Source organism: Panthera onca, chromosome E3 (assembly GCF_046562875.1).
Source record: "Panthera onca isolate mPanOnc1 chromosome E3, mPanOnc1 haplotype 2, whole genome shotgun sequence".
Taxonomy (NCBI): Eukaryota; Metazoa; Chordata; class Mammalia; order Carnivora; family Felidae; genus Panthera; species Panthera onca.
In genome coordinates, this window is record NC_138354.1 from 3,521,123 (window position 1) to 3,534,460 (window position 13,338).

Consider the following 13,338-nt stretch of genomic DNA (forward strand, 5'->3'; position numbering starts at 1 on the left):
CAGCGTGGTCCCCAGGGCGGTAGGGCAGGGTCGCAATCGAGGACTGGGTCCTCAGAGTTCGAGCCATAAGGGGCCTGGGTAGAGGGCAGGGATGGGGGACCAGCCTAGGCTGGTCCTGTCGCCGCTGAAGGACGGCCCAGACCCGGGGAGCCAGGCTCCACAACGCGAGATTCCTGAACTTGGGACGGACACGTGGGTGCCTCATTTTCTCCGCGTTCCGTCCAAAACGCACTGCCTCCCTCCACCGTGAACACAGCAGCATGGTGCGTGCGGCCAGCGGGACCCACAGCTCGCTCAGCAACAGCCCCCCACCCACGTCCCGCACCCACCCACGACGCACGCAGACGACCAGATCACGCTTTTGTTTCTGAACACTCTGCCAACCGCGTCTCAATATAATTATTATAATTAATATAATTTTCTTCGTAATCCTCCAGGTTCCATTTTATGCCAACTGAAAACGTGGTTCCGGGAAGGGCGTGTGTGGCGCTCCCTGGCCTAAAAGCTGCACGGCCCCGGGGCAGGCTCTGAGGCCGCCCACCCTGCAGCCAGGGGCCCCGCACCCGCCAAAAGCCATCTCAGCCCCTCTCCTGTGCTGCTCTCTCCCCAGCCCCGGCCATGGCCCCGCAGAACGTCCAGGTGACCCCGCTCACGGCCAGCCAGCTGGAGGTCACGTGGGAGCCGCCGCCACCCGAGAGCCAGAACGGGAACATCCAGGGCTACAAGGCAATGCTCTCTCGCATGGTTTGGCTCTTCCTTCCAGGTCACTTGGAGGCCCGGAAAGTGGCCTAAATCCAGAGTTCCCAGCGGCTTCGCTGGAACCCTGGCTGCATGCCACGGCTGCTGCCCTCGGCTCACTCCGTCCTGCCCCTGCACGCGCAGCTGACCGTCAGGACGAACAGCCGGGGTCAGTGCTGAGCGGCTGGGGCAGGCTCGGCCTGACCTTGCCTCTCGGCCTGGGGGTGGGGGCCTGGTTCACCGTGCAGCTGGCTTGTGCCCGGCAGCCTGTCCCTCCCAGGCCCTGCCCAGCACCCTTCCTGTTGCTGCACCCGCTCTGGGAGCCTCCAGTATCTTTGCTGACAGCAGAACAGATCTGGCTGAAGAGAACAGGTTCTCCAGCCCGACACTGCCCTTGGATCTCTGTTGAATATTTCATGAGGCCCAGGGCAGGGGGCCCAAGAATTTGCATTTGTAGCAAGTTCCCCCAGGGGTGTGGTTCCTAGGCACCCCACATTGAGAACCACCACACTAAGGTTCCACGTTAGCTCAACATTCCGGAGATTGGGCAGAGGAAAGACAGGAGGCCAGTGAGTAATTACCCAGAGTAGGTTCATCTGGGGGCGGGAAACTCCTTGCACACCTGCCTGGAAGGCCACGTTTTCGGAGACAACTCAGAAGGATCAGCTAAAAACAGCCTGAAGAAAGCAGGCCGGGGCCGTCCCTTGAAATCTCCCCCTTCCTTCTCCCGAATGACTCTCCCCGACTGGTGTGTCGGAGCCCAGGTTGGTCAGTCATCAGCTTCTGTGGGCCAGCCTGCCCTGATGACTATCGGGCCAATTAAATGTCCATTTAAAAATGATTTTGGTCGGTGTTTTATGAAAATAAATACCTTCCTCCACGGCAGGGCTGTTACAGTGATTAATGAGGTAATGGGAAGTCTTACGAGCTTGGAGGCAAGATGCTATTTATGTATGTCCAAAATATGTTTTCTAATTTCCTTAATGATAAAGACATTGAACTTGGGTATTGATCTGAAGTCAGTAAGGCCTGTTGAAGCGTAGGATCAGATTTGCTCAGTTCCGAGAGCGGGACTGGACCGTATCTTGCGGGCGGGAGTCAGCAGTGCTCGTGGCCGGGAGCCCACCTGGGGGCAGAAAAGCTGTCCCAAGCTTTCTGCGGCTCTCTGCCCTGTGGGCCAGTGGCCCTGGTGGCCTGGCTGGGTTTCGCCCCCCCGGAGCCGAGGTGGATCCACAGAAGGGTGTTGTCTTTGGGCAGCCGGGCTCGCGCCTGCTCGGGGCAGTGGTTCTTGGCCGGCTGTCCCGGGAAACGGTCCTGCCAGCCCACCTCCTCCAGCCTCTGTGCTTGGGCCTCAAGTCCGCCCACGAGCACGTGCAGGCCGGGCGGTGGGGGAGAAAGTGAACCCGGGAGAAACACGGGCCGAGGTCCAGTCCTGCCCAGCGCTCACTGGGCCCCTCCCCCACCAGTTTAGAAGCCAGGGCTGCCACCCCTGCCCCGTGGCCCCGTGGCCCCGTGGCCCGCCTCCGACCTCTGGCTCTTACCGGCAGGTTTACTACTGGGAGGCAGACAGCCAGAACGAGACGGAGAAGCTGAAGGTCCTGTTCCTGCCGGAGACCGTGCTGAAACTGAAGAACCTGACCGGCCACACCCCTTACCGGGTCAGCATCTCGGCCTTCAATGCGGCTGGAGACGGGCCCCGGAGTGACCCCAGGCAGGGGCGCACCCACCAGGCCGGTAGGAGAGCGGCGTGTTCCGCGGGGGCCCCTTCCCCACGGCCGCGGGTGGCCGAGCCAGGCTGGATGAGCGGCCCCTCCCTGTGCCCACAGCCCTTTGCTCTGCCCAGCCTGTGACGCACGGCTGTCGTGTGCCCGGGGCTTTCTGCAGAGAAAGGCCTGGGTTGCATTCAGCTGCTTTCCCCAGCGCCCAGCCCTGGCCTGCTGCGCGGCGGCGCCCGTGAGACGGCACCTGTTTCCCGAGGACCCTCCCGGGTCGCCGAGGGCAGGAGGGCTCCGCCTCCGCACCCAGGCCTCCTTCCGGTTCCCTTGGGGAGCTTCTTGCTGGGGCTCGGCACCGGAGTGTCCAGATCCCGGGGGAAGTGAGTTCTTTGTAGGCCGAGCCCAGGCCACGGCGTCGGGCGCTTCCAGGGTCGCCGGGTTTCAGGGCCACACCCGCAACAGCTTGCAGCCGCTTCTCAGACACCCGCCACCAGCCAGGCGAGAGCACTGCACTGCCACGTGCCTCGCCGCCTGTGGCCCCACATCCACACACACAGCACGTGGCCCCCTCTGTCATGAGTGCCGGCTCCCCAGCGGCCTAGAGAACATTAGGAAGTGAGTCAGGATTCCAAGGGAATGTCAGCTTAACCCTGGTCCCGCGGACCTGGGATGCACTTTGTGGGACCCAGGAAGTGTAAGGCTGGGGAAGTCGGGGAGACCCGTCCCGCTCGGGGCTCCCAGGCATCCTGCGTCCTGCCTGAGAGAGGACTGGCCAGCGTGCCGGGACTCTTTCCTCTGGGTCTCGTCTGGCGGCCGGACAGGGGCCGTTTCTGGAATCCAGGGTGGGTCACCCGTTCCTCACCAGAGCACTGGGGACTGGGCAGGCCACGGGGCAAAAGGGCCCCCAGGGACTGGAAAAACAGCAGATAGGGGTGTATGTGGAGGGCTGATTGGAGGGGGGGGGGCAGCTCCGGGCACCGACTCCCACACGGAGCCCAGGCAGGGGGCGGCGAGCAGGTTCAGCAACCCGGCCACCCGCCTGGCTGTCTGCGTTCTGCGGGCAGCTTCCCCCCCGCCCGGGGGGCTCACTGGGCTCCCCTGTCCCCAGCCCGAGGGCGGACACTGTGACGTTTCAGAGGAGGGCCGGCTGGGGCCCCAAGGGAGAGGCCAGGAGAGGTGGGCAGAGCCTCAGGGGGCTGTCTGCATTTCATTCTTTACTCATCTTTCTGCCTTTGTCACCGCGTCCCTTAGGCTCCTTGTGTTTAAACCCCCATCATCTTGTCTCCTCTTCTCGGGAGAGTCCAGGTGTCTGATTGATCCTGGAGAGTTCAGAGGTGGTCGCACGGCGTTGAGACTTTTACGGAGTTGAAAATAACATCCAGTAGCGTTTTTATTGTACGTGGAGGCACAGACATGTGTGGAAACGGTCTATAACGGAGCTTTACCAAAAGTCCCTTCACGTCCCATTCTTCCAGCTCCGGGGACCCCCAGCTTTTTGGCGTTCTCAGAAATAACCTCTACCACGCTTAACGTCTCGTGGGGCGAGCCGGTGGCAGCCAACGGCGTCCTGCAGGGCTACAGAGTGGTCTACGAGCCCTTAGCGCCCGTGCAAGGTAAGGCCAGGGGGGCGCATGGGGAGGGCACGGCACTCCACAGCGTCTGCAGGGCGGGGAGTCTTGCCTGCCAGAGGCACAGCGAGGAGGGCGTGAAGCCCAGTACGAGGCGGGGACAGACGAGGAAACCAGCAGCTTCCGGGCAGGAGGGGGTGCCTGCCGAGCAGCGCCTAGCAAGGGGCTCGGAGCCTGGGCTCTGGGGGCGTGGAGCGGGGACCGGGGATGCGCGTGTTCGCGGCGGAGCCCGGGGGACCCGCCCGCTGCACGGGAAGGGGGCAGAGACGGGAGCGCACCCTCGCCCCTTGGTCCCGGAGGTGCTGATCCGCCCCTGCTGCCTTGCTGCCTGTCTCTGGTGCCGTTGTAATTTCTGACGCGTCTGTCTCCTCCCCGCTCGCTGCTGCCCCGCTGTCAGAGGGCTCCGCGGGCACTTTTTTCTCACCCACTCTGTGCCCGGCACCGGTGCCACAGGAGGGCGCCCGGCCCAGGGCGGGCTTCCCCCGGAAATGCGCGCGGCCAGACCGTAAACGTTGTAGATTATTTAATGCCTAGGAGGAGAAGATATAACCAACACATCAAATAATATTGGCGCTCCATTTAAAGCCGTGATAAAAGTTTCCTTTTAAAATAAGTACATTCAAGTAAAACGGGGGGCTGATTTGAGGAAAATTTAAGCACCAGATCTCATTTCATCGAATCTAAAATGCCATTATCGACTCTAAGATTCATTGTTATTTTACGAAGTGCTAAGAAAGAAAAAAGGCCGGCCGTAAACCGCAGCCCAGTATGTTGGCGTCATCAATCCCAAATCAGAGATGTAAACACGTGAGGGGAGAGAGTCTCAGACGAGCGATGAATGCGCTTTGGTAAACAAGAGTGGGGGGGGGTACGGGTGTGTGGTGTGTGACACGGCGGAGGGCACGGGACCGGCCCCGAGGTGGCGTGGCCACACCCGCTGCGTCCTCTTCAGGGCCCAGTGCCTGCGTGGGGACCAGGTGTTGCAGACGCCTTTTAACTCGTGCCACGCAACGGGGAAAGGATGGCCAAAAACCATGGTCCCGAGCCACCTTGGAGCCCCTCCCCGTCAAGGTACGGGTTTTCCTGTACCTCCTCAAATAAGTGACTTATTCTGCATCGATGGGCTCGTAGAATCTCTCTAGAAACTCCGTGGCATGCGCGCCTCGGCCCCCGGGCTGGCTGCCTTCGTCTTATAAAGAAGTACTTGCCATCCAGGCAAGACCGTGGCCGTGGCCTCCGCCCGGTCGGGAGCCACGGTGGGCCCTGCTTCGCGATCCCCCGATCTCTGCGTTCCGACGTCCCGGAGTCCTGCCGGCTCGCCACACATCTGTCCCCACGGCCTCCCCCTACCTTCCAGGGAGATGACCCTGCACGTCTGGTTCCCCGGGCCTTGTCGGGGCCGTGGTCACGTGGCCTCTGCAGCAGCACGGCCGTGGCTCACCAGACGCCGTCTAGACGCCCGGCGCCGAGCAAGGGCACACGCTCTCTCTGAGTCCTCACGCGGCGGCCGGGCCGCCTTTATTCGTATTTCACAAGAAATCAGGCTCCGAGCCCTTAAGACGACCGCCCAGGGCCTGCAGGTGGAGAATGCAGACACACGTGGGGTTTGGCCCCAGGTGGGCTGGTTTGAGAGCCCGTGATGGGGAAATGTCTGGAGCACGTGGGCTTTGGGGGGGGACACATGCCACAAACATCACAGCGGGGAGCGGGAGAAGCGGTCATCAGCGTGTCACAGCTGCCCATGGCACTTGTCTCCCTCCCTCCCTCTCGCTCCCTCCCTCCCTCTCTCCCTCTCTCTCTCCCTTCCTCCCTCCCTCTCGCTCCCTCCCTCCCTCCCTCTCTCCCTCTCTCTCTCCCTCCCTCCCTCTTCCCTCCCTCTCTTCCTCTCTCCCTCCCTCTCTCTGCTTCTCTCTCCCTCTCCGCCTCTCTCTCCCTCCCTCTCTCCCTCCCTCCCTCCCTCCCTCCCTTCCTCCCTCCCTTCCTCCCTTCCTCCCTCCCTCTCACTCCCTTCCTCCCTCCCTCCCTCTCTCTCTCCCTCCCTCCCTCTTCCCTCCCTCTTCCCTCCCTCTCTTCCTCTCTCCCTCCCTCTCTCTGCTTCTCTCTCCCTCTCCGCCTCTCTCTCCCTCCCCGCCTCTCTCTCCCTCCCTCTCTCCCTCCCTCCCTCCCTCTCTCCCTGTCTCTTTTCCTCCCTCCCTCTCTCTCTCTTCCTCTCTCCCTCCCTCTCTCTGCTTCTCTCTCCCTCTCCCTCTCTCTCTTCCCTACCCCTTCTTCCCCTCTCCCTTCCCCTCCCTCCCTCCCTCCCTCCCTCTCCCCTTCTCCCCCTTTCCCTCCCTCTCTCCCTCTTCCCCCTCCCTCCCCTCTCCCTCTCTCTCTGGTGACAACAGGCAGACCTTCTTGGTCGCCAGCATCTCGCCTCTTTTCACAAGTAGTAAGACCCTCTGTCACTCCGTCGGCCCTCCCGTCTGTCCGGAGGGCTGGTTCCTCTGCTTGGATTTTCCCGTCTTTGGCAGCGAGTATATCCGCTCTGGAACCGGGCAGGAGAAGGTACTTTCAGTCAGCAGCTCACAGGTCTCTCCAGAAGCTCGGGGTGCAGTCCCTGGGCGCTTGAGACGCAACCATCCAGACCCCCAAACCTTGGCCCTGAAGGAGGCACGGGCACACCCCCGACCCCCTGACTCCTGCTCGTCTGTCACGCGGCTGGTCCGGGCCTGGGGCTGGGCATGGTTGCTTCGCAGCCGCCGCTAAGCTGTAGACTCTGCTGGAGTCGGAGGGGCCTCCGCGGGGTCCTTCCTCTCAGCCGCAGACGCCCTCCTGAAACCGCTCCGCCCCTGCTCCGGCCGGCGGTGAGGCTGGCCTCGCCACCCCCCCGCCCGCGGCCTCCCTGCCTGGAACCCAGCAAACAGCCTGTTCCCCGTGAGCAGAACCCACCAGCCCTCTTCCTGAGTGCCCCTGACCCTGTGACCTTCCGGGGGCGTCCCTGACCGCTGGTCAACACCGGCGTCGCTTTTCCGGGTCCCACCATGCGCCTGCCTGGTCTGATGGCATCTGCCAGAGCCCCTGGCTTAGCCAGACAGCAGCCGATAGACCCGACCCCTTCTAGCCGGCCATGCTCTGCAGCCACACGGGCCACAGGAGGAACGCAGGCCGGTAGAGGGCAGGAACTCAGAGCAGGAGAGACTTTCCTGTGGCCTCTCTCCGCCCCCAGGCCCTTCGGGGGCATTTTGACCTGAGGCTGGAGAGGGGAGGAGGGGATCTTTCAGTTGAAAGTAAGGCCGTGCTGTCACATACGGAAAAGGACCAGATGCTCCGAATGGCTAAACAGAAGGCAGCTTTGGGAAGCACACACAGCGCGGCGTCCTGCGCCCGGCTGAGGTCAAAGCGTCCGGCCCCTCGTCCGGCCCCTCGTCCGGCCCTCGCTGTCCCGCCTCCGTTCCCAGACCCTCGTGTCCCCGAGAAGCGTATTGTCCCCTCCCCTCGGGCATCGGCTGGCCGGTCTGATCAGCGTGCGGGCCTCTCGAGTGGGGGTCTCTCGGAGGAACCCAACCCTTGCCTCCTTCACGTTGGATCCGGATTTCCAACAGGGAATCGCGGGGGTGACAACCAGGTCTCCGAACAATTTCCAGTTCTTTAAAATGCCTCACAGAACCGCTGCATTTCCAAGAGATGTGGTTGCAAGTGTGGTGAACACATCTGGGGCTGGAATCCTAACTCTGCAGGGAGGAAGGCCGTCAAACGGTCGTCTCACCCGCTGGCGATTCTGCTGGCCGTTTTTCCTGCCTCCTGGCCGGCCGGACGTTCCTCGAGAGCAGAACACCCACCTGGCATGGGCAGACCCTGCCTGCGATCCCTCCACGGAGAAGACAGGCCCGGCTCCTCCCCCGCCGTCCCCCGCCAGTGCCCTGGTCACGGTGGGGAGCACCGAGCCCCACGGAGCAGGAGCCGTGTTCTTAGGGAATGGGTTTTATGGCAGAGTTACTTTTATGTTTTTTAAGATGTTTTAAACGGTAGTATTTTATGTGATTGCACCCCGGGGCTTTGTATTGCAGGGCACGGTTTACAAATGGACTAAATAAATAAGATTCTGACATAGTTGAGATGCAGGGGAGGCCAGACTAGCTGTACGACCTAGTGGGATAGAATTCACAAAATCCATACATGGGTTTGTTTCTGCTCTGGGGAAAAGGAAGGCATTTTTTAATAAAACATAAAAAAAAAGTGACGGGGGGTGCTCTCCAGATTAATTTTACATCCAAATGGACCCCATCCGTCTGCTGATGATGGGCAGTGTGTGTGCAAACTGGCACCCCAAAACCCCTTCCTTGAGCCATGCAGGGTGAGGGCCAGGCTCCCTGGGCAGACACGGCCCTGTTTCTCTACAGAAAAGCTCAAATTTGGAGGTCACTCAAACGCAGGCAGGATCACTCTGAAATCATCTGGAAGGGAGTCATTTAGCTGGATCAGTGTTCTATAAAAAGGCACGATATGAACACGGCGAGCCGACTGGACGGTACTTGGAGAGCTGTAGGCTAAGAGACACTCGCTTTGATGAGTTTGAAGGATGAGCCCATTTCGCAGTAAGGACGCGCTTGGCTGGGCTCTTCTGAGGTCAGGGCCACACGGGGGTGGAAGGTGCCGATGGCTCTGGCTGCTCGCACTGAGGGCAGGCCCGGCGGTGGCCACGCCGGGCAGTGTGTCCACGGTGCATGTGGGCCGTGCTGGGGGCGGACGGCAGGTGCCGGGCGGTGCTCCTGGCAGGCTCTGCTGACCAGTGTCAGAGGGGCCACCTCACCTCTTCCTGCTCCTCCGGGGGATGAGCCGTAGACACCGGTGTGTTGAAAGCTCTCAGAAATCCCGAGTGGAGAGCCTACGAGGCCTTTCTGTAACACGTCATCTTCAAACTTACTTAACCAGGGAGCCCCATCTCCGTCCTGGAAAATGCTGCGTTCGTATGATTTTCACTGTGCGTCTTCCTCCCGAAATGTGGAATCTCAGTTCTCCAGCTACACCGAACACAACCAACACTTTCCCTTCATCTGCGTGTTCATGAGCGAAAACGTTGTCTGTCCGTGGTCAGAGTTGTCTGAACCTGGGCAGTGATATTTGCAGCGACAGCCTTTCTCCGTCCTTGCTTCGGAGTCCAGGAGGAAGTTCTCACGAGGGGCCGGAGGCCTCTAGGCCACTGGTTAGCCAGCCCGGTCAGGCTGGAGAGCCCCACTTGGAGGAAGCCCAGCTTTTAGCTATGATGAAGGTTCCTGCCTCTTTTTCCCCGTTCTCTCCTCCGAAGTCAGGAGGCTCCAGGTCACCTGCACAGGTGACACAGAGCTCGGTGCGGCTCGGAGTGCAGCGGGAGGGGAGGGGGGCCCGGGCCGGGGGCAGGAGCACGGGGGCCTCCCCGGTGTGATGAGGGAGGCCCGGGCCACCTCCCCGCGCCGCGCCGTGAGGCTGGCTCTTGGGTTTGTCAGCCCCGCTTATCAGGCTTAAACTCTAGTTACACTTATCTGTGCTGAAAATTGGCTATCACCACCACTTAAACTCCTCCTAATTGCAAGAAATAGTTCCTCGGCAAGCTGGGGACGCCGTCCTTGTGGTCGCGGTGGAGGAGGCGGCATCCGGCCGCGTCTCTAACTCCGGCCACCTCCTGGCCTTTGCTCTCGGTGGTTCCAGGGGTGAGCAAGGTGGTGACGGTGGACGTGAAGGGGAACCGGCAGCGCTGGCTGAAGGTCCGGGATCTCACCAAAGGAGTGACCTACTTCTTCCGTGTACAAGCGCGGACCATCGCCTATGGGCCCGAGCTGCAAGCGAACGTCACGGCCGGGCCCGCCGAGGGTAAGTGGAGCTCCGCCGGGGGCCCCGCGGCCGGTGCAGCGCGAGCGGCCCATCCCGGGCTCCGTCCGGTCAGAGGGTCCCCCCCTCGCTGCCCGTCAAGCAGCTCTGGCCCACCCAGAGCGGCCATAAACACAGGAATGTTCCGGCGGCATGGGTGTCTCCAAACACCTGTGTTAACAGCAATGTCTACAGACAGGCTTGTTGTGTGCAGACCAGCAAACTCTTCGGTGTTAAGCATGTCAAGTTTGGGGCTGTTTTCTGGAAGAACTTGGGAAAAATGAATTTTTGAAATTAGATACACAAGAAACTTTTGTTTACATTTTTTTAAGTTTATTTTTTAGAGAGAAAGAGAGAGAGAGAGAGAGAGAGAGAGAACAAGCGGGAGAGGGGCAGAGAGAGAGAGGGAGACACAGAATCCAAAGCAGGCTCCAGGTTCTGAGCTGTCAGCACAGAGCCCGATGTGGGACTCAAACCCACAGACCGAGATCATGGCCTGAGCCAAAGTTGGACACTTAACCGACTGAGCCACCCAGGCGCCCCCATACGCAAGAAAATCTTAAAGTGTTCACGTCACGAAGAGGAGCCACGTGGCTTCCCACCCACCTAAATGGTTTTGGCATTTGTTGACATCCTTAGCAAGGCGAGGGTGACAGGACCTCGGTTCACAGGGTGCCCGCCCCACGCCAGGCACGGTCCTGGGCCCATTGCACGGCCCGTCTCTGCTCACGTCCGCTCAACCCGGGAGGCCAGGGTGGCTTTCCCACGTCTAGGGTGAGAAGACTGTGACAGAGCGAGGCTAAGCCACATGCTTGGGGAAGGAGACAGAACCTGGCCAGAGCCTCCGACCCCCTGTGGGATGAGGAGCCCCCAAGTGCCCACGTCCACCCTCCCCTGTCTCCTTTATCCCGCAGGCTCCCCGGGGTCCCCCAGAGATGTCTCGGTCAGCAAGTCCGCCTCTGAGCTGACCCTGCAGTGGACAGAGGCAAGCGCGGGCAGGACTCCCACCACGGGCTACGTCATCGAGGCCAGGCCCTCAGGTAAGGAGGGGGTTGGGCACCTGCCAAGGAGCCTGTTCAGCCTAGCGGAGGCGAGTGCCAGGGCCCTCCGGCCTCCGCTTGGCCTCTCTCTAAAGATGCGGAGACCACGAGGGCGACTCGAGGAAGGGCGAGGGCGTCCCTCCCTCCGCCGTAACCTCGCGGGCCTGAGACTCTCGATGGCTGGCCACAGTACACGTGCCTCAGAGCCCGGTCGTCGTCATCCTCAGAAACACGTACACGAAAACACAGGGACGCTTACAGACCCTTGCGGCTCCTCGGGAAGATCCAAGAGTGTTTTCGGATGCTCGCCTCAGGCTCCGCCTGTTTGCCCCGACGGACAGAGTCCCGCTCGCTCCCGATCAGGGCGCAGACTCCTGTCCACACCCTCTGCCCCATCTTTCAGGCTCCCGAAAATGAGGTCTCAGTCCATTCCCTACCCTATCTGCCCGAGGAGGGTTTTCGCTCTCTTCCTCCCGTTCAGCCGTAATAACGAAGCATGGACGTTGCTGGAAGATCGATTAATGCTGTGTGGAGTCGGCTACTACTCCTTGGAGCCATGGGGGCATCACCCAATGCAGAGAACACCGAGCACGTCCTCTGTGGCCTGCAGGTGGTTGCACGTTCATTCGTGAACGCCTGAGCACGAAAATACAGGCTGCGCCAGGGCTGCGGGCAGAGAGCCCTCCGCCGGAGTCCACCCTCAGCGCCGGGCGTCACTTAGGACTGTGCCAGATGCCCCTCCCCCATCAAAGTGCTTCTCGGAGGTTACTCGTTGTAAGCACCTCCTAGAAACTTCCAGGTAGAAATCTGGCGCCCGAGACCCAAACAGTCCCCGTGAAAGGCAATATGTAAAGTTCTTCAGCCCCTGAACTCACACGTTCAGCGTCCCGCCCCGAGGGGTCCTGGAGCTTATGCCGAGCGAGGCTTTCGGCCTGTTCTGGAAACGGAGGGTCGCAGATGGGCGACGGGCCTCCTGCGGCCACTGGGTTCCCCCGCCGCGTCCCTCTGAAAGCCGGCGGCCCCGAGAGCAGACAGCAGGCTCTCCGCCGAGGACACTCGATCCCACGGCACCTTCAGAGATTGGCAGGAGCCTCGAATACAGGCCTGGTGAGGTCTGGGCCCAGCCGAGGGCTGAGGAGCCTTCACGGACGGACCCCAAGGAAGGAAGTCGACGCTTTCTCCCCGGATCTAGGGAGAGCATTCACTGCAAAGGTTCCTTTGTGCCCTTTCAGGCTACCAAGGGCTCCTGAGAGAATTCGGGAGATCTGTGGACATCGCTCACCACCAACTGACCTTCAGCATTTTCTTCCCTTATGAACGTAGGCGTGTTCGTGTTGTCTGGCTGCTATGACCACGTACCCTGCACCAGGCGGCTTACCCCGCGACACATACTGTCTCCCGGTCTGGAGGCTGGGTGTCTGAGGACAGGCGTGGCGGGGTTGGGTCCTGTGAGCTTGTGAGCGGAGGTCTGCTCTGTCCTCTCTCCCAGCTTCGGGTGGTTTGCCATCAACCCTGGGCCTTCGTGGGCTGTGGAGGGATTTCCCGCCCCCTCCCTCCCATCTCCACCTTCTCCCTGTGTGCCCTCCGGTCCCTGTGCCCGAACTGCCCCTTCTATGAGGACACCAGTCATACCAGGTTAGGGCCCACCCGCAAGACCTCACCTTGACTAATTACATCTGCAAAGACCCTCTTTCCAAATAAGGTCACATTCTGAGACATTGGGGATAGGACCTCGACCACGTGAATTTTGAGGGGTCACAATTCGACCTACAACAGTTGGGTTGAAACCGCGTAAGTAACTTCACAACCTGTGGAATTGTCAGCAGTAGAAACCACACTGGTTCCCATCCCGACCCGGCTGGGGTGGGTGTTTCACAAGGTGGTGGACCTCGCCATCCAGATGTTCCCTGGAACTTGTGCTCCAGCGCGGCCCTGGAGGAATCCAAGCCTTTGCACCCCATCTTCCAAAGAACCACGGAGCCCAACAGGCGCATCGAAAACCACACGTGACCCACACAGTCAGCATCCCTGGGACCCAGGGTTGCTGTGAACCTCCAGCTCCCTCTGGGTAATTACAGTCATTAGCAGCGTAGCTGGCTTCCTTCTTAGTTTTATTTTCTGCATCTAAAGCCGTTCTGAGAAGGGCTCCCTTCAGAGTCAGCAGATTGCCGGAGGGGTCCGTGGCACCGGGAGGAGACAAGAAGGCTTGTCCTCGGTGACACAAGCGGAAGACCTTTGCCAAGTCATTTCCTTCGGCCCGCACGCTTGCTCCCCGACAGAGTGTTAAAAACCCCAGTGGATGTATAGATGTGAGAGGCCACAGCGGGGTCACTGGGGCGACGGAAACGCTCTGTGTCTGGACCATGTCGACGTCAGTTCCCGGTTGCGATGCCT

The 13,338-nt window shown here is 60.8% G+C and overlaps 1 protein-coding gene across 2 annotated transcripts in view; it reads left to right on the forward strand.

The window, feature by feature from the left end:
- SDK1 (sidekick cell adhesion molecule 1) overlaps positions 1-13,338 on the forward strand; it is an 882,012-nt gene that overhangs the window by 840,820 nt on the left and 27,854 nt on the right. For both annotated transcript variants that reach the window (XM_078440087.2, XM_078440088.2), the window contains 5 exons: positions 611-726; positions 2,286-2,472; positions 3,929-4,066; positions 9,746-9,907; positions 10,819-10,944. In XM_078440087.2, the coding sequence (XP_078296213.2) occupies positions 611-726; positions 2,286-2,472; positions 3,929-4,066; positions 9,746-9,907; positions 10,819-10,944 (729 nt within the window). The remainder of the gene's footprint in view (positions 1-610; positions 727-2,285; positions 2,473-3,928; positions 4,067-9,745; positions 9,908-10,818; positions 10,945-13,338) is intronic.